General features: G+C 41.1%; 1 protein-coding gene and 2 pseudogenes across 1 annotated transcript in view; all 3 read right to left on the bottom strand.

Annotated features, from left to right (window-relative positions):
• Positions 1 to 2,851: 2,851 nt before the first annotated feature.
• Positions 2,852 to 4,813, bottom strand: LOC141490145 (4-galactosyl-N-acetylglucosaminide 3-alpha-L-fucosyltransferase 9-like; annotated as a pseudogene).
• Positions 4,814 to 13,246: 8,433 nt separating this feature from the next.
• Positions 13,247 to 27,383, bottom strand: part of NOS2 (nitric oxide synthase 2) — a 43,006-nt gene continuing 28,869 nt past the window's right edge. Inside the window, exons 16-26 of the mRNA XM_074189020.1 lie at positions 27,142 to 27,316; positions 25,948 to 26,080; positions 25,072 to 25,150; positions 24,210 to 24,391; positions 21,689 to 21,852; positions 20,211 to 20,418; positions 19,465 to 19,552; positions 18,955 to 19,076; positions 17,904 to 18,052; positions 15,605 to 15,799; positions 13,247 to 15,051 (exon numbers count right to left, since the gene is read on the bottom strand). Of these exons, the coding sequence (XP_074045121.1) occupies positions 14,968 to 15,051; positions 15,605 to 15,799; positions 17,904 to 18,052; positions 18,955 to 19,076; positions 19,465 to 19,552; positions 20,211 to 20,418; positions 21,689 to 21,852; positions 24,210 to 24,391; positions 25,072 to 25,150; positions 25,948 to 26,080; positions 27,142 to 27,316 (1,579 nt within the window). The 3' untranslated portion in view covers positions 13,247 to 14,967. The remainder of the gene's footprint in view (positions 15,052 to 15,604; positions 15,800 to 17,903; positions 18,053 to 18,954; positions 19,077 to 19,464; positions 19,553 to 20,210; positions 20,419 to 21,688; positions 21,853 to 24,209; positions 24,392 to 25,071; positions 25,151 to 25,947; positions 26,081 to 27,141; positions 27,317 to 27,383) is intronic.
• On the bottom strand, positions 13,561 to 13,677 carry LOC141490283 (U6 spliceosomal RNA; annotated as a pseudogene).

Raw genomic sequence — 27,383 nt, forward strand, 5'->3', positions numbered from 1 at the left:
CCGGAACCTGCGGAGTCAACTAGTAGCTGCTTCCAGAGCACTCAGTCCACAGATGATAATGGAGTGGGGAGAGACTGCCATATCCTGGGGCAGATGATAATGGAATGGGGAGAGACTGCTATTTCTGGGGCAGATGATAATGGAGTGGGGAGAGACTGCTATCCCTGGAGCAGGCCTCTGCTGCTTTGTCCATACTCAGATCCAAGTTGCAGTCTGGACCCCATACTATCATAGAGGAGTAGAGACTCCCCTCACAACTCCAGGGCAGAGGGGAGGGCCTGTGGTCATCCACAGGTTAGAATACAGGCAGGAGAGTAGTCAGAGCCTCTCATTAGACATTGAAGGAATTGGGGTCCAGGGAGATATCCCCCCAAAAGACCCCAAATCTTTGGAAGTGTGGTAAATCAGTCTTAGGTTGAGGAAATGAGCAAACAACAGAAAAAGAAGAAAATTACTTTGGTTTCCATGGAGGAAGAAAGCACACACTCAGAAGATGACAAAGTCAAAGCTTCTGTATAGAAATCCTCCAAAAGAAATAAGAAATGGGTTCAGGTTGTGGAAGAGTTCAGAAAAGATTTGAAAAGCAAGTAAGGGAGGTAGTAGAAAAATTGGGAAGAGAAATGAGAGCAATGCAGGTAAGTCATGAAAATCAAGTCAGCAGCTTGTTGAAGGAGATACCAAAAAAAAAATGCTGAAGGAAATAACGTTAAAAAACCAGTTCAGGTCAAATGGACAAAGCAGCCCAAATGACAAATTAGGAGAAGAATGCCTAAAAAGCAGAACTGGTCAGTTGGGAAAGGAGATAAAAAAGCTCTCTGAAGAAAATAACTCCTCCAAATGTAGAATGAATCTGAAGGAAACTAGTGACTTTGTGAGAAATCAAGAAACAATAAAACAAACCCAAAAGAATGAAAAACTAGAAGAAAATGTGAATTATCTCATTGAAAAACAACTGACCTGGAAATAGATCCGAGACAGATAATTTAAAAATTATTGGGCTTCCTGAAAGTTATGATCAGAAAAAGAGTCTGGACTTCATTTTTCAAGAAATAATCTAGCAAAAATTGCTCTGAGATCCTAGAAGCAAAGAATAAAATAGAAATTGATGGAATCCACCGATTAATCACCTCTTGAGATTCCCCCACACACACCAAAAAAAACTTCCAGGAATATTATAGCCAAATTTCAAAACTCCCAAGTCAAAGAGAAAATATTACAAGGTACCAGAGAGAAACAATTCAACTACTGCTGTGCTTCAGTAAGGATTATTCAGGATTTGGCAGCATCTACATTAAGGGTTTGTAGGGCTTAGAATATGGTATTCTGGGAGGCAAAAGAGCTTGCTTGACAACTCAGAATTAACTACCCAGCAAAACTGAACATCCTCTTCTGGGGAAAAGATGGACTTACCATGAAATGGGAATTTTAAACTTTCTTGTTGAAACTACCAGAGCTGAACAGAAAGTTAGATCTCCAAGTACAGCACTTAGGTGAAGCTTAGAGAGGGTGGATGGGAAGGGCAAATTATGAGGAATTTAATGATGCTAATATGGGAAGAAGATACTGATAATTCATATGAACCTTCTCACTGATAAGAAGCCCATAAATTTCACATACAAAAGGAATATTTGAATGAAACATGGAAGAATTTTGCTCAGATTCTTAGCCTAGTCACAATAAAGATAATTCCCATTCAAATAATTTACTTACATTGACACATATCTTTAAATTTATTCAGATGTTATAAAATATATTGGTTTGTATTTTTTTTACATTAAGATAATATTTATCAGCAGCTAGGTAAGCTCAGTAGATAGAGCCCTTACTGAATATAGCCTTATCTGGAGATAATGAGGGTAAAAATGTACAGTTACTGTGTTGTCATAATGAAATAAATGGTAGATCAGTTGACTTTCTGAATAACATACTGTGTAACATTATGTTAGAGTTTATTCTTTTTCTTTACTTAATATGTTAATAACTCTGCCTTCATAAATATAGCATGTAAATAAGATGAAAAGAGATGGGGCAGCTAGGTGGCACAGTGGATAGAGCACCAGCCTGGGAGTCAGGAGTACCTGAGTTCAAATCTGGCCTCAGATACTTAATAATTACCTAGCTGTGTGGCCTTGGGCAAGCCACTTAACCCCATTGCCTTGCAAAAAAAACAGCTTAAAAAAAGAAAAGAGAGGCAACTATGCCCTTTGTTAAACTTGGGAATTCAAAAAGATTGCTTTTAATTCAATTGTGACACACTTCTTCCTTATTACATTGTGGACAATTTAAGCTACAGAGGAATTAATTAAATGGAAATCTTTTATGATACAATAATCTGGGCTTTCATTTTCCTAATAGATTAAGCCATTGATCAGTATAGAACCCCAATAACCAAAATAGCAATTTATATTTCTGACAACCTAACCTGAAAGGGGAATAAAATATTTCATTGGGGTGGTTAGGTGGCGTAGTGGATAAAGCATCAGCCTTGGAGTGAGGAGTACCTGGGTTCAAATCTGGTCTCAGACACTTAATAATTACCTAGCTGTGTGGCCTTGGACAAGCCACTTAACCCCATTTGCCTTGCAAAAACCTAAAAAAAACTTTCATTGATTAAAAATAATAGACAATAAATTATGCTCCAGTGCAGATGATTGGCTACATACAGTGTAATTTAAACATGCCAAAGACTGCTGATTTAATCTCTTAAAGTTCTGACAAAATATAAATAAGATACCAAAGACAGGATGGTTGAGTCATCTGTGGCAAGGAACACAGACTTGTTATCTCTCTTTTTTAGAGTCACAACTTAAATTCTATTAGAATCTTGTAAATGTGCAAGAGATGATAAATATTAATCCCCAAACCATTTCTCTAGATTGCCATCAGACTTGTACTCTTGATGTCTCTTCACACGGTCACAAGCGGATCTAAAGTGTGCGTGCCAGAACTGTGGGAGTCTGACTGTGAAACTCTTCCTGCAGTTAAAGTAACCGAGGTACAGCTTATCAGTTCTGTCTAGCTCCTTAACATATTTCGCTAACTCATGGCAGATCTGTAATCTTCCACATGAATGAAGGTGTAAATATGTAATGGAGAAAAAATACTATCAAAAATAGTAAAATATTTTGATAGTATCAAAAAATACTAGCAAAAAATAGTAAACTACCATATTTCCCCAAGTATAAGATGGACCCTTTTTCAAAAAATTTGGGGTCTAAAAACTGATAGCATTCTACATTGTGGTTGCAGATTTTTTTACTTGCATTTCCTGCTTTGCATTCATTGTTTTGCATTTGTTACCGGTATATTAGCTTATGTTTTGCCATGTTCTGCCCAGAAATGGCTTAGAAAAGATTTTTGTACAGTGCTGAATTCAAATTCAAAGTGATCCAGTTTGCAAAAGTGAATGGAAATCGTTCTACTGAGCATCAGTTTGGTCCTCCTCCAACTGAGAAAACCATCTGAGACTGGCTACCAGAAGAAGAAACCCTACTGAAAATGCCATGACAGAAGAAGGCCATGAGAGTTAAGTCAGTCAAATGGCCTGGTTTTGAGAGGGAATTTGGAGAGATGGATTGAAGAGCAAAGGACAGTTGGAATTCCTGTGTCCACAAAGATGGTTCAGCATGAGATAGTAAGAATTGCTGATGAAAAATAAGTGACTAATATATGTGAAAACAAGGGAGTGGTTAGGTGGCGATAATTACCTAGCTGTGTAGCCTTGGTCAAGCCACTTAACCCCATTGCCCAGCAAAAACCTTAAAAAAAAGTGACTGATTTTAAAGGAGGACTGAATGGATTAAGCATGTGTCTATGCACCAGACTTGTCCTAAAGATGCCTGAAAGCTATGAGCAGAAGGTCCTTGAATTTCATGATGAATAAAACTTGAGTTCAATAACTTTATTTGATGAATTTTTTTCAAATTTTGGGCCCAAAAGTAAGGTGCATCTTATATCCATGGGAATGTCTTATACATGGAAAACACAGTACTATCAAAAACAAGATAAAATTCTCAAAGTTTTCTCTTGTTGGTTCTAGCACAACAAGTATTGTACCAGTCAGGAAAGCATTGTAGAGTTTTTCAGTGAAGGTGGATTGAATTTTCAAAGGAAACGTAAGACAAAAAAGATATGAGGGGAATCAAACCTTTGGCATTTACAGACTCTCTAAAGGTTTGTCCGTGGATATGGGTCCAGTGCTTTTACTCAGTTCACTATCATATTTGACTCTTTCAAAAGTGCTTAGGATTCCAGATTCCAACCCACCAGCTTCTTCTTGATGAGTACTTCAAATACAAAGGATTTTGTGCTTATTGTCATGAAGCCATAAGGCACTTATATATCTGAGTCATGGCAATAAGTCAGAGTTAGATTGAAGAAGTGTTCAATGCCGCTCTTCTGGGGGTTGTGGCTAGATGATTCCAGGTTCATCCAAATGCACTTCTGGAATGGTGGTCTAGTTTGTTGGGGGTAAATTAGTGAGATCCCAATTGATGTCTCGATGATGAATCAGAACACTATGGGATTTGTTGTAAAGGGATTGATCGGTGGTAAGAAGACACCCATGAATGTTAAATATTGCTTGACAAGATAAAAGTTGAAATGTCTGCCCAAAAGGCCATAAGCAAATTGATATGCTGGTTTCATTCAAATCATAAGCTTTGCTAGAAAAGAAAATTTTCATTTTCAGATGAGAGATGACTGTCTCTATGGTGCCAAGGATCCAAGTGTTGGTAGGTTTGATGTAAATGAGCAGACATGCCATGAAGGCGATTAAAAGTGTGCAACAAATTCCTTTGGATGTTGATGTCATAATTTTTTATTCTACAAGGTATACTGCAGGGATACCATAAGACTATTCATGCCCAATCTACCCATTAATGTTGGGAGGTAATTAAAAGTCCCAGGGGGAAAGTGTCATTGACTCAGAGAGAGGACGCTGTGAGGCACTGGTGTGCTAAGGAAAGCCCCCAAGGAAGGGGAATTCAGTGATGGTGGCCACAGAATTGGTGCTGTTGCTATTTGCTGCCCATTTCCAAGCTCTGGGAAGAAGATGCTACTTGGAAGAAGGAAGGAGCAAAAGGGGAGAACAGGAGAAAGGATCTCCTTCTGGGAAATCTGGATAGCAGATGGAACAACTACATGTATCAATATGTCAAGGGAGAATGAGAATTGTTTGGAGAAACTAATCCAGAAATGGTGAGGAAATATTGGGCAGCTATCAAGAGTTTCACCTACAATTCCCCACCTCCACAGATTCTCTGGACATCAGACTGTAGCACTTTTTTAGGTGGTCCTTCACCCTAGGTTGGATAGACCATGGGATTGGTCCATTTTAAAATTGTTGGGCTTTTCTTTTTGTCTTCTGGAGTAGTATCCCTCCTGTCTCCATTCCTCCAAAACACAAGCAAAATGAGGCATTCTCTGCTGGTTGTTTATTCTACTGTTCTCAAAGTTCACTCTTTCCTGGGTCATAGAAGTAGCCTTCTCCAGGCCCCCCTCCACCATGGTACCCACTCCAGGTACACTCACAGGTCTCAGGTAGGGGATCTGACCACCCCTGAGTTTCATGTTGCTGCTGCTGCTGTTGGAGGTTTTCAGTTAGAATAACATGAGTTGTGCAGAGAGAAGATTCAACTGAAAGAGAAACTGATAAAAATAAACCCTACCAGTCATTCAAGGAGAAGGAAGTGTTGGGTTCTGCCAGTAAATGAGCCAGAAAGTGAGGAAAAAGCTTGTAATAATGAAAGACAAGTCACTTTACCCTCTATTTGTTGAGGTATGAGGCATGAAAAACACATAAACAAATACATGTAAATGTGTGATCATAAATTTAGTGGTGGAAAAACCCTTGAAGACCAATGAATCCAACCCACCATTTTATAATTGAAGAATTTACTCTCAGGAGTTTAAAAGATTTGTTTGGGGTCACACAACCAGTATAGGTCAGAGGAGGGACTTGAGCCAGGTTTTCCTACTCCAAATCAACATGGATCAATGTGATCCAGGAGTAGCCATGGTGTTGGACTTGAAGTCAAGGAGAGAGGGTTTAAGTACCCCCTTTTCAGGTTCAAATCTTCATTGGTAGAGTCTTTCACAGGTTCCTCAAAAATACCCACTTATTTTCATAATTTCTAATATAGATATATTTCTAGATATAAACATAAACAAAAGTCCTTTGGAATGGTGCTCAATAATCTTTAGGAGTAGTCCCTGGGATCAAAAAGTTTAAGAATGACTACATTGTACAAAGACATTTCTAGGAGGAAGTGATTCTTATAACTGGGGATATCAGGACAAGCCTCATGTAGAATGAGGGCCCTAATTTGTGCTCTGTAGAAAGCCAGCTATTGATCTAAAGCTGGAGAGGTCCTTAGGTAGCAAGTGATAGAAGTGGGTTTCAAAGGTAGGTCTTCTGACTCTAAAGCGAGAGCTCTAGCCACTATGCTGCACTGTCTCTACCCCACATGCACAAATCCTCAGTGTCTGTTATTCATTTGGGCACATTTCACAAAATCTAACTAGTCTAGGAGACTCATATTTCCAGGTAGATTGTTAACCCCTGAGTACAGGGTCTGTATGTTAATCATCCATATAGCCACACACAATACCTAGAGAAGGGTAGGGAGCACAGGAGATGTCTTAGTAAAGCAGAGCTGTAAGGAATGATTTTGGTGCCAGAGGCAAGCAACAATCAAATGGAGCCCTTGGAGCAACTTTTGAAGGCAAATTCTCTTGTGGGGGAATTTTGGAGGGACCTGGGAATTGGAAGACCACTCTGTGATGGGGAGATGGAAACCCTAGAACTGTTTGAGACAGCTTCTAGGGAAGCTGTTGCCAGGTGAGGATGAGGGTAGGTTTTGAGGGCAAAGCACCCTAACACTTTCCTAGTCTAATTACTTTTAGGGGTTATTGTTTTTCAATCACTTTAAACATGTCCAACTCTTCATGTCTCCATTTTGGATTTTCTTGACATTTCCTTCTCCATATCATTTGGAGAAGGGAACTGAGGCAAATGAAGTTAAGTGACTTGCCCAGGGTCACACAGCTACTAAGACTCTGAGGTCAGATTTGAACTCAAGAAGATGGACCTTCCTGGCTCCAGGCCTGGGACTCTATCCACTGTATCACCTGGGGCTAGTGAGGTGCTAAGTTCAGTCCTGACTGCTGATAAAGGACTATGAGTTGTATGAGGCACCCTCTAATTTTCAGTATCCAGAGTCACAAGCCTAGTTTGAGTATAAGAGGGATCAGATTGGATTCTGAGGCAAAGAGAAAAGCTAATGGAGATAAACAAGGGATGGTTTTGGTCAATGGAAATGACCTGTCAATCAGTAGGCATTCATTTGACACCTACCATATTTCTAACTCCAAAGTGAGTACTAAGGATACACAGACAAGGAAATGGGAGCTAGCATGAACAAATATGATGGGTGCCATTTTATAGATAAGGAAAATTAAATTAAATAAGATATTCTAGAATCAAAGATCTAGAAATGGAAGGACACAAACTGCAAAGAGGAGCAGAGATATAGCTAGACCACCAAGAAAAAAACCCAATTCCAATTCAAATCCCCTTAATGCTTGATTGTGTCATAAGATCCTAGCATCATATCACAGGATTTAGAATGAATCTATATCTTAGCCTCTGTCTTATTGTGGGGAATGAGGCCATTCTGCTTACTGGTGGAAAATTAGGCAAAGGTCACCAGTCCTTTTCAATCATATTTCCAGATTTATTTGGCTAACAACCCATAGCATTATGGGTGTGTGTGTGTGTGTGTGTGTGTGTGTGCAATCCCTTCACCTCAGTTCTTTTGCAAATTTGCCATCTCATCTCAAGGAGAACTTGACTACCAGACTACCAGACTAGCAACAATGGAGAAGGTTAGGATCAAAAAGGGGTCATGAACTATGACTCAAGCAAAGGGTTTAAACCAAGAGAAAAGTAAGAGAGGCAAAAAAGACCAGTTTTAAGATTCTTAAGGTTCTCCTATCTGGGGATAATTGGTAGCCTTTTGTATCTCAGAATAATTAAAGATGAGCCTTGGGGCCATTCCATTAAAGAGCAGTTTCTCTTCTAATAGGGAAAGAGGTTATACAATAATTAAGCTAAAAAGAGGGGGAAAAAAGAGATGGGGAAAGGAAAAACTCCTTTCCGTATGGTGAGGTTTTGTTTCCATAATTATAGTGGATGATTAGAGATAACCCTGACTATGATCCTTCTCACTGTAAGCCATTGTCCAAATAGTTGAACATATATTTTGTTATATAATTAATGAATTATATAGCCAATAGCATCAATATTTAATTGTCTTTGAGATGAGAGAAGGAAAAGAATCTCCTCTGACCACCAAAAACACACTTGCATTGACTAACTTGTCTCATTTTCTTAGCTCCTGGACCAAGAATCAATTCTATGTGGGTTTATGGTGTGGGAACAGGGGAAATGACCGTGCCTTCCAATTCCTGGTTTCAAGATGGCAGCTATGTAGAGTGCCACACAAAGTAAAATGGTTCCTAGGGGAGGGAGGAGAGGAGGCCGATGTTTTTTCTGGAAGGGGCTACCTTTTGAAATGCGTTTTCAGATCCAGGGTACAGTTTTCAAATCTAAGTAAAGCACCCTATGAAATCATAGGGCAATTCTGTAAGGGAAAAATACCTCAGGCTACAAGTCAGAGTACCTAAGTCCCTACCAACCAAAACCCCAAAAATCAGTCTAGGAAGAATAGGTCAGGAAATGCCTGACTTTATTCAGTAGTTCTTTTATATGCATAAATATATATATATATATATATGTATATGTAAATAGAAGAATGATGTATATATGAATTTATATATGTGTGTATTTATGAAGATTTATGTATATATATTTACATATATAAAAGAATGATGGCAGCCAGGGAGGGATTTGGTTTGGAAAGCAAATCAGAAATGGTGAATGGAGTCACAGGACAGATTTTTTTTTTTTCTATTCCAGTGGCAGCATTGCTTTAATTATGGTTCCACGGCTGAACTGGAGGTAGAAGTAGGGGTGGGGAGAGATGAGAAGGAAGCATCAGCAGCTTGCTGACAGTCAAGAAATATAGGATATGCACTATGTAAATGGAAACAGTTTCAGGGTTACTCATCACTTGGGTTCATCCATGTCATTGTTGCTATCCATTGGTATGGATGCTGGAGGCTCAATTACACTTCTCCTTTCATGAACTGACCTACAAGTCAGAGCTGCTTTTAGGACTTAGAGGAACAATGAATATTAGATTCAATCTCTAGGACTCATCATTTTGGCTCGTATGGTCCCACTGGATTTCTAACCAACGTAGCTTCATCTGGTGGTAGGTGACTGGTGAATGAGAACCCTTTTTATCAATGATCAGAACAGGATCCCTTTTCTCAATGTGCAGACACCATTCTGGTCAATGGCATAGTATGACATGAGCTTCCAAGTAAGAACAAGTAATATCAGACTCCCCCATGCTCTTTTTTCTCTATTCAAGCTGAAAGGCCATTGGGTAGCATCCATCACTACTAGTGGTCATTGCCCTATGTATTTCAAGGCTGAGTTTGGGACTAAAGTCTGGCCAGACAGAGTTCCTTACCAAATTTTATTCCTCCAACTCCATCAATTGACTTTATATCAAACACAGGGTTTCATGGACGAAGGTTGCATAGACCAGGTATTTTCACAGGTTCATTTCACCTAACAAATATCTCTACTCCAAGGAGCAAGGATTGGCATATCAGGTCATTCATCCAGAGGTAGATGTCCCACAAGGGTTTCCTTTCTGATTCTTGCTTCAGACAGGATTTCTGCCAAAGTAGTTTAACCAATTCAGTTCAGCAAGCATTAAAACCTACTGAGTATAAGGACTATCCTTGGCACTATGTATACAAAGGCTAAACCCAAACATTCCCAGTCCTCAAGGAACTTTTCTGGGGGGGGGGGGGATAAAATATGTTTGTAGACAAGTAATTAGAAAATAATTGAGAAAGGCAAAAAGAACCACTAACTGAGAGGACCCAAGGGGGCTTCCTAATGAGTTTATAAGGAAACTAAGGATTCTAAGAGACAGAAGTGAGGAGAGAACCTATTTCCGGTGTACAGTCAACATGCTGGACCAGTTTGGAAAGGCTTGATATGAAATAAAGTTGGAAAGCTATATTAAAGACAGGCTATACAGGGCAAGAAACAGCAGGTCAATAAACCCTAGAAGGGAATCAGGAATCATGATACTGCCAGACCGAGATCTCTGTCTTAGCAAAATAATTTTGGTAGCTGTGTAGAGAAGGGGTTGAGCTCCACCCTGTTTTATGATGCAAGCTGAATAAGCTACTTTTTTCCATATGATTTCACTTGACCTCTAAATTTTAAATTCTCTCATCTCAAAGACAATTAAATATTGATGCTATTGGCCATATATTTCATTAATTATATAACAAAATATATGTTCAACTATTTGAACAGTGGCTTACAGTGAGAAGGATCATAGTCAGGGTTATCTCTAATCATCCACTATAATTATGGAAACAAAACCTCACCATAAAGGATGGTAGTTATTCAACAATTCTCTTCAAGAATCTTTTCACCAGATGAGTTAAATTCCATATCTCAGAAATGAAGCGCTCTTGGACCCTTCTCTCTGCTTTCAAATAGTCTTTGGCCATGATAGTTAATCTCTATGGATGATGATTAAATTGTCTATCCCAAGATTCTCTTGTTATGGTTGTTTAGTTGTGTCCTGCCTTTTTGTGACTCCATTTGAAGTTTTCTCAGCAAAGATGCTGGAGTAGTTTGCCATTTCCTTCTATAGCTCATTTGACAGAGGAGAACTGAGGCAAATAGAATTAAGTGACTTGTCCAGGATCACACAGCTAAATAATTTGATTTCAACTCTGGAAGATGAGTCTTTCTGTCCCCAGACCAGCCACTTGATCCATCACAACTCCCAGCTGCTCAAGATTCTATTCCAACTTAAAGATACAATAACATTATCCATGTCCATTTGATTGGGAAGAACAGGAATTCAGGCAGTCACTAACTGAAGAAGAGATATGTCATTTTCCATCTCTGTCACCTACTGGTGTGACCGTAGACAAGTTATTTAACAAATGAAGACCATGATGTTCAGGAAGGAGAAGTAATTTGCCAAAGGTCACTTAACTTACTGTCAGAGGTGGGATTTGTACCAAGGTCCTCTGACTCATATCACATTTTCTCTTCTTTTCCACTTGAATCCTCCCCTGAACAGTAAGTTATTTCCAGGTGGAAGGAAGTGTGTGTGTGTGTGTGTGTGTGTGTGTGTGTGTGTGTGTGTGCAGGAAATGAACCCTGTACTTCAGTAGTACTGCTACAAAGTACAATGAGCTGTGAATCAGGGTTCAGTGAGACAGCGATTCTTCATTTTCTGCAGAGACCCTTTCAGGGATGAGGAAAGAGTCCTCCCAGGCCCTCTGTACCTTCAAGGAAAGTGTTCATTGATCAGATCAGATCCAGGGGAGCTTCTACGCCTAGTGTGAGGAGCAAATGCTAAGTAGTGACCTGAAGGACATAGATTGACCCGAGCATGACTTCAACACGATAACATTCAGGGATTTCATAGATCGGACTACTTCCACTGAGCTAGCATATAATCAGTAGGCACGATAATTGATGTGAAAGTGTTATCCTGAGCTTATGTTTATTGAGTTTTAAATTCATACCTACAATTATTGATGTTATTTTTTTATTTTTAATTTTAATTTTTTTTCTCTCCCCTTTACTTTATCACTCAAGTGAGTCTATATTTTTGGGGGGAAGAGGGCATTTTGTTTACTCTTAAACAAGAATATTTTATTAATGTATAAAAACATTGTACAAAATGAGAATAAATAAATATTAAATAAAAATATTAAAATTAAAATTAAGAAAGAGCTCTCCTGCCTACAACTGTGGGAGGCAGGTCTCGAAAACATTATATTAAAGAGAGCCAGTGTGGCCAACTACCCAGAGCTAGGGAAAGCTGACATTTACTATCTGTGTGACTGTAGGCAAATCTTGTGACCTCTCTCTCAACTTCAGGTACCCTACCTAAAAGAGGAAATGATAATAATGCCTCTGCACCCCTCTCCTAAGGCATCTAGGAAAGCTCAGATGAGAGAATGGATCTAGGGACTTCCCCCATTTTAAAGCATGATTTTCAGGTTAACTGATAGAGGCATATCCATAGAGAATTGAGAGCCAGCTTCAAAAGTCAAAAGGACTGGGTTCAAGTCCTGCTGGAAGCCCTGGGGAAGTTATGGAACCACCTAGGGTGCCCTTGGACAAGCTTCTCTGACTGTATAGAGCAGCACTACACTGGGACAAGTAGATACCATAGGGACTTCCCTTTATCATTGAAATCAAAGACTCATTTTCCATCTCCTCTTTTCCAAAAATAAGGTCGCATTTCACAGATGCGGAGACTGAAGTACAGAAAAGTGAAACCATGCCAATGTCAATCTCTCTTTTTTTGAGCCCTGCCCAGAGGGTGGTCTGAATGGTTTGTGGGCTTGAACTTTTTGTCTTCCAAGGTGAGGATTACCTTGGAAGCTCACTGCTTCAAGGTGACTGTCAATGGGCACCACCACTTCCATTGACCATCAAATGAAGGACCTGACATCTTTCAACCAGCTGAGATGACTGGAGACATCCATGTGAATCTATTTGATTCCATGAAGCATCTTCCACCTGTTTTGTCCTTGCCCTAAGATGCCCCTGTTTTCTCTACCACCCCTCATTCTCCCAGGCTCATCCCCATGCACCCTAAGGATCAGAGATCCTTACCCCCCAATTTTCCCCACTAAATGCTCAACAAGGAGTTGCAAATGCACCTCTTGTTCTAGGGGAAAGTAGGTCAGGGACAGATCTTTATTTCTCCTCAAATGTCTAGTAATGGACATAGTATATAGTAAGTGCTTAATAATTGCTTGTTGTTTGATTGGGGTTTGCTTCCATTCTAGTAGAGTGGAAGATATATGAGGACAGGCACTGCTTCATTTCACTTTGCCTATAAGCTCTGTATAGAACAGTGTCTAGTGTGTAGCAGGTGCTTATTCAATGCAAGGCAGTGGTTGAATGGATGGACAGTACCATTCTCACAAGTAGGGGAGTCTAGATAAATTGCTTTCAGACATTCGTTAACAAAGATTAATGTACTGATCAGTTCAAGGCCCATCCACCCACCTTCAAAAACCACTACGCAGACCTTTGGTTTTTTTACCTAAGTGCAAAGTCATTTATTGGTAAAGTGAGAATCCAAGCCGACTCCATTTCATTCGTCTTCTTCCTTAGCATTGGCATTGTAACAGAAAAGAAACTACCCATTTAAAAAAAGATTAGAAAACACTGTTTGGTGAGAGACAAAACCCATTTCTCAACCACATCGCAAATAAACCCAATGTTTCCTCTTTCTCACCCTTCCCCCTCCTTCCTCCTCATTTCTCAGGGTTCCATTTCACAGAGACTTGACCTTTCTCTCTTCTGATTCCATATATAGCAGTTACTTCAGCACTGCAGAATGAGTCAAAGGTCCCAAGTTCAAGTACAGGTGATCTCCTGCCCGCCATTCTCTTCACGAATTTACGTGTCATCCTTGCACAGGGGCCGTGCTAATCTTCTCTGTGTCATTTTGGTATATGTGCTGCTGAAGCGAGCACCTGCCTTCCATTCTCAAAGTCCTCTTCTCTAAAATGAGGGAGTTTTTTGGATGACCTTCAAGCTTCCTTGCCACTCTAAACAGAAGCTCCCATGATAGGGATCCCATGATAGCAAGTGGCCTTGAGAATGACATCTCTGTCCCAATTGAACCTGGTGCTGGTTGGGACCCAGCCCAACATCAGTTGTCATATGAAGGGTCTGAATAGCCACACAGGTCACAATTATCTGAGATTCAAGGTGAACTAACTTATTCTTCCCACAGTTACATAGCTAGGAAGAGGTGGGACTTGAACTCAGGTCTTATAGCCTGAGTTCCCTGTACCTCCCTTGTTCCTCTATATAATGCCTAAGAGATAGAATGAATAGATAGATAAGATCAATAGATAAGATAGATAAATAGATAGATAAGAGAATGAACCTAGGATTCATTGAAAGAGAGAGTTTGCAGGGAGTAAGTTCCTTCCATAAATGCATGCTAGCACCTTCTCTACAGATCAGTCTGAAAGATTTGCCCAGAGCAATGAGAGGTTAAATGACCTGTCTGCATCATACGCTATGGGTCAGAGATTGGACTTGTCTGAGTATCCAAATTTCATTTTTTTTTTTAACAAACTATCTTTATGGATTATTCTGAGTAAGCCCAAGAGTCACTTAGGAGCAGAGTTTCTCCCGGGTGGGGTTAAGGGATTTTAAATAAAGACAATATAAATAACTGTACATACTAGTCAGCTTGCCCTCAGCCCCTTACAGTAGCATAGCTCTCGGCCAGTCTGAGGATTACAGTATAATGCACCCATTGTAAACAGAATAACCTTGTTGGCCCTAGCCAGGACTACAGAAAAAACCTGCCTCCCTTTTTGTAATCTTCCTGGCCAGTGTGGCCACCTAGTCTAAAAGGGTACAACAGTTACTGCCCAGTCTTTGCCCAAAGACTGGGGAATGAAGATAGCCAACTCTCAATTATCTGGGGTTGGGGGAAGGGGTGAGCCGTGGACTTGGTTTAAAGGGGTGGTGGGGGTACAATCCTTCTTTTCTCCATTGCCCACCTTCACTGGCAGGTTGGCAACAATCAAAGGGGGCAGGTGGAGCAGGAAGAGGAGATGCGGAATGAGCCAACCTCAGTCTGTTCCCCCAATAGCAGACAAAGGTCAGTGGAGGCAGTAGTGTGGGGTGGGGGAAAGGATAGGAGGAGGAGGTCCAATCTTCCCTTTGTGGCCACAAATAATGAAGAAATGGCTATATCCTTCACGGCAGCTCTGACTGTGTCCAGCTTTAGGGATCTTGACCTCCTAAGGTTTTGATGCTTCTGGATTAGTTTTCACTTCATAAGGAAAGACAGCCCCAAAGATATCTTCATGGTATCGCTTCTGGCTCTTAAAGAGAAAGTGAGAGACAAAGAGGAAATGAGTTCCATTGGTCAACTGCATTAAAGGGAGTGATGTTGGTAAGGCCAGCAAAAGTATCATAAACCCACAATAAGAAAGCCTTTTGTCATAATAAATTTCTGTCAACAAAACCATGGCCCCAAGGAAGAAGTATAGGGCTTATTATGGCAAGAGAACTGAGGGAGAGACAGAGGATCTGAGTTCAGAACCAATCTCTGTTATTTCCTTGGGTCTCTCTGATGGCATAGAAGTTAGATGATAGAACCTTGAAGGTCCTTTCCAGTTTACAATCCATGATCCACTCCATTCCTTTGTATTTCTATAGCACCTCTCTTACTCAAAACATTTTGTCTTCTCTGAAATGAGGGAGGGGCAAAAGAGTGGAGGATAGAAATTTCTCTTCCTATTTTAAAGTTGAGAAAGTCAAAGGTTGCATTTTGGGTCACAAAGTAAGCTAGTAGCAGAGGCAATCTAAGCCCTTACTCAGATCTCTTTCCTAGGGATGGCATCATTTGCCTAGCATTCTTGGCATGGTCCCTACCTTGAGTTGGAAGAAATAGTTCTCTGCCTGTTCTTCGTTCATCTTCAGTCTGGTGGCAAAGAGATCTTTCAGAGTCTGGGCCACATCCCGGGCCATCCTCACATCTCCACAGACATATAGGTGCCCCTTGTCCTCATGCAGTGTCCGGATCACCTCATCTGCCAGTCGTTGCCTCAGGATATCTTGAACATAGATCTGGAAAAAAATAGTTGTGATTTATAGAGGATGCTTTGCTGCCAAGTGAGGTCCCAGTTGGATTTGACGCTGCCCTTCTGGACACACTTTCAGCTGGAATCTGTTTCCCTAGTGTAGTTTGAATATCCCCAAACAGGTCCTACAGAAGGACATGGCACCTAACATAAAATATATTGAACATGATTTTACATATATAATCTATATTAGATTACTCACTTTCATGGAGACGGGGAGGGAAGAGCGGAAGGTAGAAAAATGTGGAACTCAAAAGCTTACAAAAGAGATGAATGTTGAAAACTATCTTTGTAATTAAAAATAGAATAAAATAACATTAAAAAAAGGATATGTTGCCAACTATGTATTTGATAGTAAGCCACCTAGGGGAAAGGACTGAATGTTTATGCTACTTAGATACAGAGTATTCCAAAAGTCTTGGTGCAGGTTTAAATTTATTAAAATTTAAGCTTTAATAATCTTGGAACAACTGGATGGTGCCATAGAGTACTGGGCTTGGAATCAGGAAAATTGATCTTCATGAGACACTTACTAGCTGTGTGACTGTGGGCAAGTTACTTTAACCCTATCTGCCTCAGTTTCCTCACCTATAAAATGAATTGGAGAAGGAAATGACAAACGACTCCAGTATCTTTCACAAGAAAACCTCAATAAGATCACAAAAATTCACATGTGATTGAAACAACTGAACAACAACCAAAAGCCTAAGTCCACACCAAGATTTTGGGATGCCCAATATTTCCAATGTCTAATTTAGAGAGAATTCATTTTGTGGTCCGAGACAGTGGAAAGGGCCCTAAACTCAGACACAGAGAGTTAGGATTTGAGTCCTGGCTATAATACTTCTCAGCCCTGTGACTAAGTCATGTTGACTTTTTTGAACTCCATTTCTCATTTGTAAAATGGGAACATACACTACTTCCCTTATAAGGTTACTGTATTAAAAATACCATGCGCAACTTTTTCAATGGAGTTCAGAATTTAAAAACAATTGAGGCAAGTCTTTAATCTGCTATTATGCTCTTATATTTAGTTGAACCCGGGATCTTCCAATGTGTTCTGGTTCTCCTACTCACACCTGGTCAGACTATCATTTTCTCTTCTTTTTTCTTTTATTTAAGGCAGTGGGGTTAAGTGATTTGCCTAAGGTCACACAGCTAGGTAATTATTTAGTGTCTGAGGTCAAATTTGAACTCAGTTCTTCCTGACTCCAGGACTGGTCCTCTATCCACTGCGCCACCTAGCTGCCCCCCAGATGATCATTTTCAAGGAGCTTTAATGAGAAGTTGATAAATCTTGAATGACCAAGGCCATTTTAGGGAGAGGGAAACTCAGACTCTAAGAGGAGAAGGGAGGTGATTTGTCCAATTTTACTCAATTAATCAGTGTCAAAGACAGGACTTGAATCTGTGTCTCCTGATATTTCCTTAGAGAAGAGGGTTGGAAGAATTCCCTCTTTTTTCTTCACCAATTCTCCAGTAGAGGGATTTTGAACCCATTTTCTGGGAAGTTGGCTTTTAAAAAAATGTTGATGCATAGCTGTGTGACCCTGGGTAACAACTCTTACTTCCCAATTAAATAAATAAAAAGCTTTTGACGACTATATTTCAACATAATTAACTCTCTTTGTGTCCTATTATTTTATTTGACCTACCCATAAACATGATTCTGTTGATGAGGTCCCTAGGTTTCACCAGCCTGCTACTCAGGGAGTCTATGACACAACAAAAATGAAGCCTCCTTGGGCTAGTGCCAATGCTCTTTCATTCGAGGTCAGCTTCATGCCAGGCTAGGGAAGCTTGTCTAATAATAGGCGTGGGACTAGAGGGGTGGGTGGGGGTGGGAGTGGAAATACTATTGGTTTTTAGAGATCTGGAGTGGGGACCTTGGAGACCATCTAATTCAACCTTTCATTTTAAGGAGGAAACTGAGTCTCAGGGACATTGGAAAGATTTCCCAGGGTCACAGAAGTAGGATTTGAACACGGTTCCTCTGGTCCCAGTGACAGTATTTCTTTCACTGTATCTTGCTCTGTCTGAAATATAAAGGGAATGCTTGGGCTCCAGCATTCACAGAAAATCCAGCTTACTTTGGCCTGGCCAGGTTGGCGAGAGTAGGCTGTGTAGACATCCCGGAGCACGCCCTTCTGGGTCATCTCCTTCATCTCTTCTCGATACAAGTGGTCCATGTCAGGATGTCGGCATCCAAACACCAAGGTCATGGTGCCTGTCTTGATACCTATGGGGAGGCAACAGGCTGCAGTTACCAAGACAGGCACAAGAGGGTGCTGTGCCCTAAGACAGATTGCCCAAGGTCTCCTAGTCTAGGTTGGAAATAGAGACATCAGGGTTTGGGAGAGGGAAGGGGAAAGAGAGTGGGAAGGCTTGCAATGCTGAAATCCAGTTTTCTAGACACTCTCTGAGCTGGAAGAGACCTCAGAGTCATGCTAGTCATAGATAAACAACCTTGGGGAGGGCATCAAAAACTATTCTTTCATTCCACAAAAGAAGAAACTGAGGCACAGGGCGGTCTAGTGACTTGCCCAAGGTCTCCCAGACATTAAGTAGCAGAAGTAGAATTTGAATCCAGTCCCTTTGACTCTAAGGCTATTGTTCTTAGGGGTACAGGAGGTAGAGAAGGAAGTGGTGATGTTTTGGACTGGGAATGGGTAGGGACAGGCCTAACAATTCCAGAATGGGATCTGAATGGTCTGGTTCATGTAGATCCCTTGGGAGCAATGAGATTGGAGAGTGCTAGTGTCCATGTAGACCTGAGCCAACACCCTGAACCCAGTAGGTATACAGTAAGTCATTGGTGCTGCTCTGGTTGATGATGATGATCACCTAACCCTGCTTCTTCTCTCAGGGGCTCCTGAGAAACTGGCGTAGTGGAAAGAACCAGAGAGGAAGTGTGGCATCGCCACACATTAGAGGGCTTGCCTTAGGGTCAGGATACCTGGGTCCTTGTCTTAGTTCTAACTCTTACAAGCTGTGCTTCCATGAACAAATCAATGCACCTCTCTGGGTCTCAACTACCTCCTCTGTAAAATGGGGATAATGATCCTCTCCCTTCCCCAGAGGGCTGCAGTGACGGAAGCAGTGTCTAGCTGCTACTAGGGAAAAGGTCCTTGGGTCCTTTACCTTTCTGCTCTCTGTCCACCAGTCGCTGTTGCCAGAAACTCCTGAAGGGGGCAATTCCAGTACCTGGTCCCACCAGAATGCAGGGGTGGTTGGGGTTCTCTGGCAGCTGGAAGCCACTGGCACTAAAGTTGGGAAAATAAATTTGAGATTACAAGCTTCTCACAGCCCATGTCCCCTGGTAGCATCCCTGCCATCCCTCTCTCCTTGCCTGGTTCTCTATTTCATTAAATTAAGAGAAGAGTGAAGAACTTTGAGCTAGTGACATTGTTCCATAACTGAAAGGGACCACCAGACTATCCTATGAAAATCCTAGCAAAAAGGACTAAGATGGGGATGAGAGAGAGAGAGAGAGAGAGAGAGAGAGAGAGAGAGAGAGAGAGAGAGAGAGAGAGAGAAAGAGAGGTGTAGGTGTGTCCATTCCTCCAGGTCTGACCTATCTGGGTTTCTAGAGGGCTAGCACCAGGACAAGTTTCCTTCACCTGGTGCCTCAGTCCATGTCAGGGGCCTCACCTGCGTATAAAACAGGGGACGGTCTCCTGGAGTGCCAGATTGCTGAGCCACGTGCTGCAGACTCCATGGTGGAGGGGGCCCTGACCATCTAGGAGAAAAGAGGGAAAGTGAGTGGTGAAATCATGGGACTCCCTTCACCTTTCCACACAGTCAAGGAATCCAGAATGGACAGAAGGTTTGCTTGGCTCCCACACTATTTCTGACCCTCCCAAGACCAACTGCTCACCTCTTTTTAAGCTCTTTTATTTGCAATCTTTCCTACCCAGAGTTGATGCTTTTGACCAGTCAGAAGGAGAGTACATGACATATTGCAAAGGAACCTTCATTGTCAAAGAATTCAGAAGAACTGTATTCAAGTTTGCCACTGTCACTTGAGCAAGTCATTTCCCATCTCCAGTCTCAGTTTCCTTTTCTAGTCTATAAGGGGTCTGGACAAAATGATCTCTAGAAGTTTCTTCCAGCTCTAACATTCTGTGATCTAAGGTCCCTTCTCTTTGTCATTCTTCATTCTAGCAGCCTGTGTTCTAGGTTCCCTTCTCTCTTTGGCATGCTCCATTCTAATATTTTGTGTTCTCGATTCCTTCTCTTTGGCACGCCCCATCCTAACATGCTGCATTCTAGAATCTTTCAACCCCTGGATCTAGTGAAATTCTCTAATGACCTTAAAAGCAATGTCTATTTTTATCTTTCATTTTGTAGTTATGAGAAGTAGGGCTGCCTTTGTTCCCCGTCCTCAGGGCCCTTACCTCGGGTCCGGTAGTTGAGCACAGCCACAGTCAGGTGGATCTCCTTGGGTGTGAACTCTCGAGATGAGCTTATGGAATAGTAGCGGGGCTTCAGCAGGGGCAATTGCGTGAGCAGAAAAGTAGCTGAGATCTGGATGGAGGGAAACTCTTCCAGCACCTCCAGGAATGTGGGGCTGTTGGTGAACTTCCATTTATTGTATTCAGAGGTCTAAAATCCAAAGATTGTGTTAGAGATTTACAGGAATTCCCCTTGGGATTGAGAAACTACTGGTCAAGGGTCATTTAGAACTGTAACTAAGCCACTGCAATGGGAACTTTGCCTCAAGGTGATGAAATTTAGAGGGTGCTATTAGTCTAGGTGGCCTATGTCTTACCTAAACTTTGTATCTCTCTTGGGACACAGCTGTATATGTTGATCATTTAATAAATTCTCTAAATACTCTATTCTCCTTCCATAATTCCTATTAATACCACAAATCCAAAAGCATTTATGAGTCTACTATGTAGGCTTATAATGTACCTATTATGTGCTGGAGATAAATACAAAGACAAAGGTCTTATATCTTATCAACTCCTTAAACTTGCTTCAAATATCTCACTGTGCTCACTCTCCTCCCCCCTTAAGTACTATATAAATTCAGGCCAGGCTTGCAACAACTTTTCTTCCTTTTCTTCCCCTAAGAATATCAATATTCCCTTTAGGATGTTTTCACTTCCTTCCTCCCCATCCCACTTCACAAAAAAAAAAAAATAAGGCTATAGTCCACCCAGGTTTGTTTCCTGTATCTGTCTTGTCTGCTGTCAGCAGTAGCTCCTGGGAAGAGGAACTGTGTCCCTGCTTTGTAAGCAGCTTTGTAAACCAAGCCTTGGATTTGGGCAGACTTCACTGTAGTGCTTGCTTCAAACTCGGGGTCTCCCCAGAGAACTCCTTGGTCATCTTCAAGAGGCCAGACCACAGAGCATGAGTCTCTCTTGGTCTTAGACCCCAACTTCTCCCTCATATCTTCCTGAAAAAGGGTCAAACAGGAAAGGACCCCTGCTAGTTCACTGATAGATATTTGCCTTGTGTCTAGTTAGTCCCTGCAGAGAAACCCACGATACTGACTTCCTATCAATACAGAGCACAGGTTGACTATTAATTGAGAAGTCCAAAACTTATAGGTTCGAAAATCCACTTAATTTTCTCAATCTCTTTACCAAGTTTCCCTCTTCTAAAGACATTTATGAGGTGTCCTAGTACAGCGGTTCTGTACTTGGATTGGGGAAAAAATTACATTTTTATTTTTACAAATTCAATTTGTGAAATTTTCATGATTATTCTGACAAGGCTTTTCCTAGGCTTCACCAGCATGCCAAATGGTCCAGAATCCAGCAACGGTTAACTACTTATGTCTTAGTGGAAGTAAGGGGTTAAAGACCAGCCCCAGAGTTTATTCCTTCCCCCATGCTTCCCTTGCTGCCCCCAATCCCATCAGCACCTGGCACAGTGCCTCCAACCGCCTCTTTTCCTCTTCTGAGGTGGTCAGCAGAGCCAACTTTCGGAGCAGCAGCTGGGTTGGGGGGGTGGTGACATCCAGGAAATACGTCAGGGCCTGGTTGAGTGAGCAGGGGGGAAGCTTCTTATCACTTATCCAGTAGTCACCTGGGCAAAGGAGGAAGGAAACCCTCAGAGATGGCCAATATGTGACTCACCATAGGACTTCTGAAGACCCCATAGAGAGGGATGGGGCTGCTGGGATGGGGCCATCTTGGTAGATGGGAATTAACCTCCACATTTATTTAGAGGAAGAGTCTGTCAGAACTTAAGCCCATCCCTCAGAAGGGTCTGTCTTAATTCAGATACCTATTGTGGAGTCATTTTCAGTTATGTCTGATGCTTTATGACCCCATTTGAGATTTTCTTGGCCTTTTAAAGACACTGGAGGAGTTTGCCATTTCCTTCTCCAGTTCAGAGGTAATCAGGGTGAAGTGACTTGCCCAGACCCATATAGCTAGTAAATGTAAGAGGCTAGATTTGACCTCAGGTCTTCCTGACTACGGGCTGGCACTCTATCCACTATGCCATGATGCAGATCCAAAGTCATAAGCCACTGACACATCCCCAAGTTTAATACTACTTTGAAGAGAAGAAACTTTCCAGTCTGTAGTCCTAGAAGGATTTTGCTCTAGAGAAATAGCGTCCCTTGTTTAAGAAGGGGACACTACTGACCCATTACAGAATGGGGAGTTCAAGTTGGTTTTTTTCCCCTTGGTGGAGGGGTCATAGGATAATTGGCATAGAACTGGAAAGGACCTCAGTATCTAGTATCTAGTTCAACACTTTCGTTTAATAGATGAAGAACTAGAGGCTCAGGGAAATTGAAGGACTTGGCCTGGGTCTTTTGGGAAGCTTTGGAAGTGACATTTGAACCCAGCTCATCCTTTCTCTTCTCCTCCACTGAATAGTATCCTGATCTGGGCCGAACTAGTCACACCCTCAAACAGCCTTCCTTTTTGACAAGTAGCCTACATTTATAAGACAATAGGTTAGGGACAAGGTGAAGTCCAAGACTTGGAAAAAACAAAATGGTTTCCCCATCTGTAAAGGGGGAAGATTCATCTCTTCTCCTGCCTACGTCATATGCATGAGACAATATGATGGGAAAGCAATTAAAACCTCAAGTACTAAATTTAAAAAAGAAACCTTATAATTTTATTAGTGTAGGGAGCTTGCAGTCAGGAAAATCCTTTTATCTATGAAATTTAAATTTAAAATAAAATAAATTAAACATTTATTTATATTTTAAAACCAAATATAATAAAATGCTATAAATTATAAATCCAAAAAAGAGAAAGAAACTGCTCTGCAGTTTGCCAGATTATCTGACTTGCCTAGGGTCACACAGTCAACAGGTATCCGAGTTTGCATGTGAACTCAGAACTTCCTAATGCCAAAGCCAGCTCTCTATTCACTGTCATAAATCTTCTCAATCAGTTGAATGGAAAAAATTGATCCCTGTGCTCCCCCCCTCTCCTAAAATGTTTTTGAGGATCCAGAAGGACTACTGAGATATGGGGTTTTGTAACTGAAGTATTAGATGAGCATAATCTGCTTGGAAAATTATGTGGTTGGTTCAGTTCAAAAGGCAAGTGATCTAGGGGACAAAGTGAAGCATTTAGAAGCAAGAATACTTGGGTTCAAATTGCATGTCTGACATCCCTAGATGGGTTGCCATGATAGAGGGAGATTGCTTATCAGGAGTCTTCCATGCTCAAAGATCCTTTTTATATTTGCATACCTTATTTCTTGCTGAGTCTTCTTTAAAAACGACATGGCACCATGGAAAGAGAGTTGATTTTAAGGTCATGTTCTAGGTTCAAATTGTGACTCGGTATGATCTTAAAATAATGAATTTTCAAGGTGCTTTCCATTTAACATCTCATGCTTTCTATCCCCCAACAGGCAGGGGGAGGAATGATGCTTTCTATTTTAGAATTGGGAAATCATTTTGTTGATTCCACAGTCAGAAGCCATGGATGACCACTGGTTAGCAGGCTCACAGAGTAAGAATGGGTGACTAGCTCAGTCTAATCTGGGACTCATCATAGTGCAGTAGAAAGTTAAGTGGTCTGGACTGAAAAGAACTCAGGCCCCTTATGACCTTTAGCCCCTAGCTTCCTCCTAGGTAAAAAAGAAAGCATTTGGACTAAATCTATGATCCTATGAAGACCAGGGAAACATAAATCTCTTCCCCAGTTCTCTTGGGCAGGCAGGGTGTTTCAAAAGGGATATGCTATCTTTTGTTAGCCTTCCAGTTTTTTTTTGCTAAAATTTTAGTAGGTGGTTATTTACAAGGTTGGTCTACAAACCCTACTTGAGTCACCAATGGGAAATATTCAATGAAGCCTTTGGGCTGAAAAACCAGTTTAGATATCAGAGTGATAGCTTAGAATTCTTGGATGAGGAAGGGGAGTTGGAAAGGGGCTGATCTTAGATTTATCCCTTGGGAAAGAGCTTACCATTCTCATCACGGGTTTCTAAGCGAATCGATTGGTGAGGTGATGGGAGGTCCTTAACTCGCTCTATAATGCCCTGAACTAGGTTGGGCTGATTGCCAGGAAAAACCCCAAGATGCTCTCCTGGTATATAATTCAGATTCTGGTTTCCTTCACAGGAAAGTTTAATGAGGAGGGTTGCCCGGCTATAAGAGAAATGAGAAAGTCATGGTGACATCAGTAGGATTTCCTTTGTGGCCTGGGGATGGGTGGATGCCTCTGGCTCCAGTTTCTCCAGGAAATATGCCCATCCCTCTACCCATCAACCTGACCCCCTAGACTAGGAAAGTCAAGAAGCTTCTTCCACATATTTTGCTGAGTCTTAGAGATTCAGGATGTTTCTCCCAGAAAGTGGGTACTGCTTGGGTGGGTTTTGGGATTCTCAGAAAATCATAGTCCATTTACTGGACATTCCCCCCCCCATGTCTTGATTCACAAGTTTTAGGAACAGCTTACCTCACCCTACCCAGTAGAAATCTCTTCTTTTACTGATTGATCCCATTTATTTATTTATCTCTTCTCTTTCTATTTATTATATATATATATATATATATATATATGTATGTATGTATACATTTCTATATGTACTTTTTGCCTTCCCCATTGAAGTATAAGCTTCCTGAGAGTAAGGAATGTTTCACTAAATTTTGTGGCCCCAGTACCTAGCACAGTAATTCTCACTCTCAATAAATAGTAGGCTCAGTAACTGCCTGCTAATTGGTTGACTAACTTGATTTCTCTTTGCTTTTGTACATGAAAAAGTTAAACTCCTTGAACATCCTTGTTGGTAATTCTGTTCTATATTTGAAAGTACTGCCCATCTTACCTGGATTTGAGACTCTGAAGATTCTGTCTTGATTTGAGCCTCATGGAAAACACATTCTTGGCATGCATACTGCTAAGGGCTACAATGGAAAGAAGTATAATGAATGCAGAATTTTCATTGTGTTGCCTTAGAGTGGGGGACTGGGGAGGGTCAAGGGATTAATTATCCTTTTTTGAATCTATTTTTGAAGACTACTCTTAAATGAAGGGTCTTGGTCTTGGGAGAAGAAGGCAGGGGGAAATAGAGGCTCATGAAAGAGGCCCAATCACCTAGAGATTGCAGATTGTCATCATGATGGTTTGTGTTCTATCACACACCTCCTTCCTAAAACCTTGCATTTTTCATATAGTACCAGGGCTATGCTAGAGCTAATTCAAACCCATTTCAAGAACCAACAGTTCAATTTTCAGTGTGAACATTTACACCACAGAAATCAATAAATGTCATGAAATCAGGGCTCAAGTATTTTGTTGATTGTCTTGACCTGAGAAAGTGAGGGAGAAAATGCCAATGATATGGAATAAATTTAAAAGTGTGTCCTGTGAATATTTCTTCCCCTAGAAAGGCAGTTGTTAAACATTTACCAACCTCCCACTGGTATGGTTCTTTTCTTTTACATCAATTCCATCACCTTTCCCCTTTATCCTGACAATGTCTTTCATAGAGATGGACAGTGAAAATTTCCTGAAATACTACTTAACTTGCTCCTATGGTTCATTGATTTGGTTATTCTCATCAAAATTATGCCAAGTAACCTCAAGTTGACTAGAATACCTTGGGTCCTGGGACCCTTAATTTATGACCCAGACCCTCTAAAATTCCAGTACGAAAAAAAAGGATGTAAACTCATTGGAAACCAAGAAACCAGACAGATACCTTTGTTGAGGTCCAAGGGCTGGGGATCCTGTACAAGGCGGTAATTTTCAGGGTTCCATGTTTCATTGGTAGTATATAATTTAGGTATCTGAATGGTTTGCCTGGCTTGGATGTCAAAGGTCTCACAGGCCACCTGGTACAAGAGAGGGAGAAATATTGGCAACCTTTCCTAGTTCAATTCACTGGCTCACTGGTGTTAATGAGGGGGTCAACAAACATCAATTGAGGATCTACTCTAAGCCAGACACAATGAAGGAAAAGAGATGTTATGTAGGTAAGGAAAGAGATGTGGGATGATTTTTCCCAGAAAAGAGAAGGCCAGAGAAGAGAAGAATGATGACTGATACAAGAAGGATATTCTAGGTTTTGAAGTATACATGGCGGAGCTGTCCTGTACACATATGAAGAATCAGATATTAGTACAAGAGTAAAGGAATGACAGAAGAGAGGTCACACGTCAGGATAGGATAACAACTAAGAGAACAGAATCAGGTTGGTCCTATAGGAATTCAGAGGGAGGGAGCTGGGCCACTTGGGGCTGTCAAGGAAGGTTTCCCAGATCAATGAACAGGTATTTATTAAGAATCCTCTTATGTGAGGGAAATTGTGTTGGCAAAGGCATGACGTATTTGGGGGGCTCTGATGTCCAGTCTAAGTACTGGAAATAATTAGAAGAACTAGATTATTTGTATTTAAATTTAAGCAAATTGATGGCAAATTATAAGGAGAAAAACCTCCAAGCTATCTGAAGTTGAATGGATTACTTCAAAAGAGAGTGAATTTCCCATTACTTGGGATCTTTAAGTAGAAGCAAGATGGCCACTTGCTGAGGAAGGTAATGAGAGATCTTATTCCATAGGGGATATCAGTTGAAATCCTAGATATCTTTTTCATGTCTACATCACTTTTAAAAGTGAAAATAGATTTTAGAACCTTATACCTTGTCATGAGAATAATTGTTTCCCAAGCTCCACAAACTTTGCTCATTATGGGACTTTCCAAAAAAGCAATGGGGAAAGTACCCAGAGTCTTGTCTTCCTCTAGATGGAGGATGGAGGACCCCAGTTGTCTAAGCCTAATTATGGCTAGATATGATGGCAATGTGCCTAAGCAATAGTCCCACCAACGTGGCACTCTGGGCATCTCCTACAAATTCAGTTTATTCTTTTCTCCTAACTCCACTTAGGAAATTACCTTGAAGGTGTTCAGGGCCCAGCTGCGGTAGGCTTCATCTTGTCCACTGAGTTCATCTCCTTCTCCGGTTGGCGCAAGTTGAGTGGCCCCCAGATGCAAAAACTTCTGGTCGATATCATGAGCAAAGGCACAGAACTGAGGGTACATACTGGAACCGAGACCAAAAACAGCATATCTGCCCACAAAAGAGACATGTATGGGGGAGGTAAGCAGGAGGTGAGAATTTGGGGCACGATTCACCA

The sequence above is a fragment of the Macrotis lagotis genome, chromosome 5 (assembly GCF_037893015.1).
Source record: "Macrotis lagotis isolate mMagLag1 chromosome 5, bilby.v1.9.chrom.fasta, whole genome shotgun sequence".
Taxonomy (NCBI): Eukaryota; Metazoa; Chordata; class Mammalia; order Peramelemorphia; family Peramelidae; genus Macrotis; species Macrotis lagotis.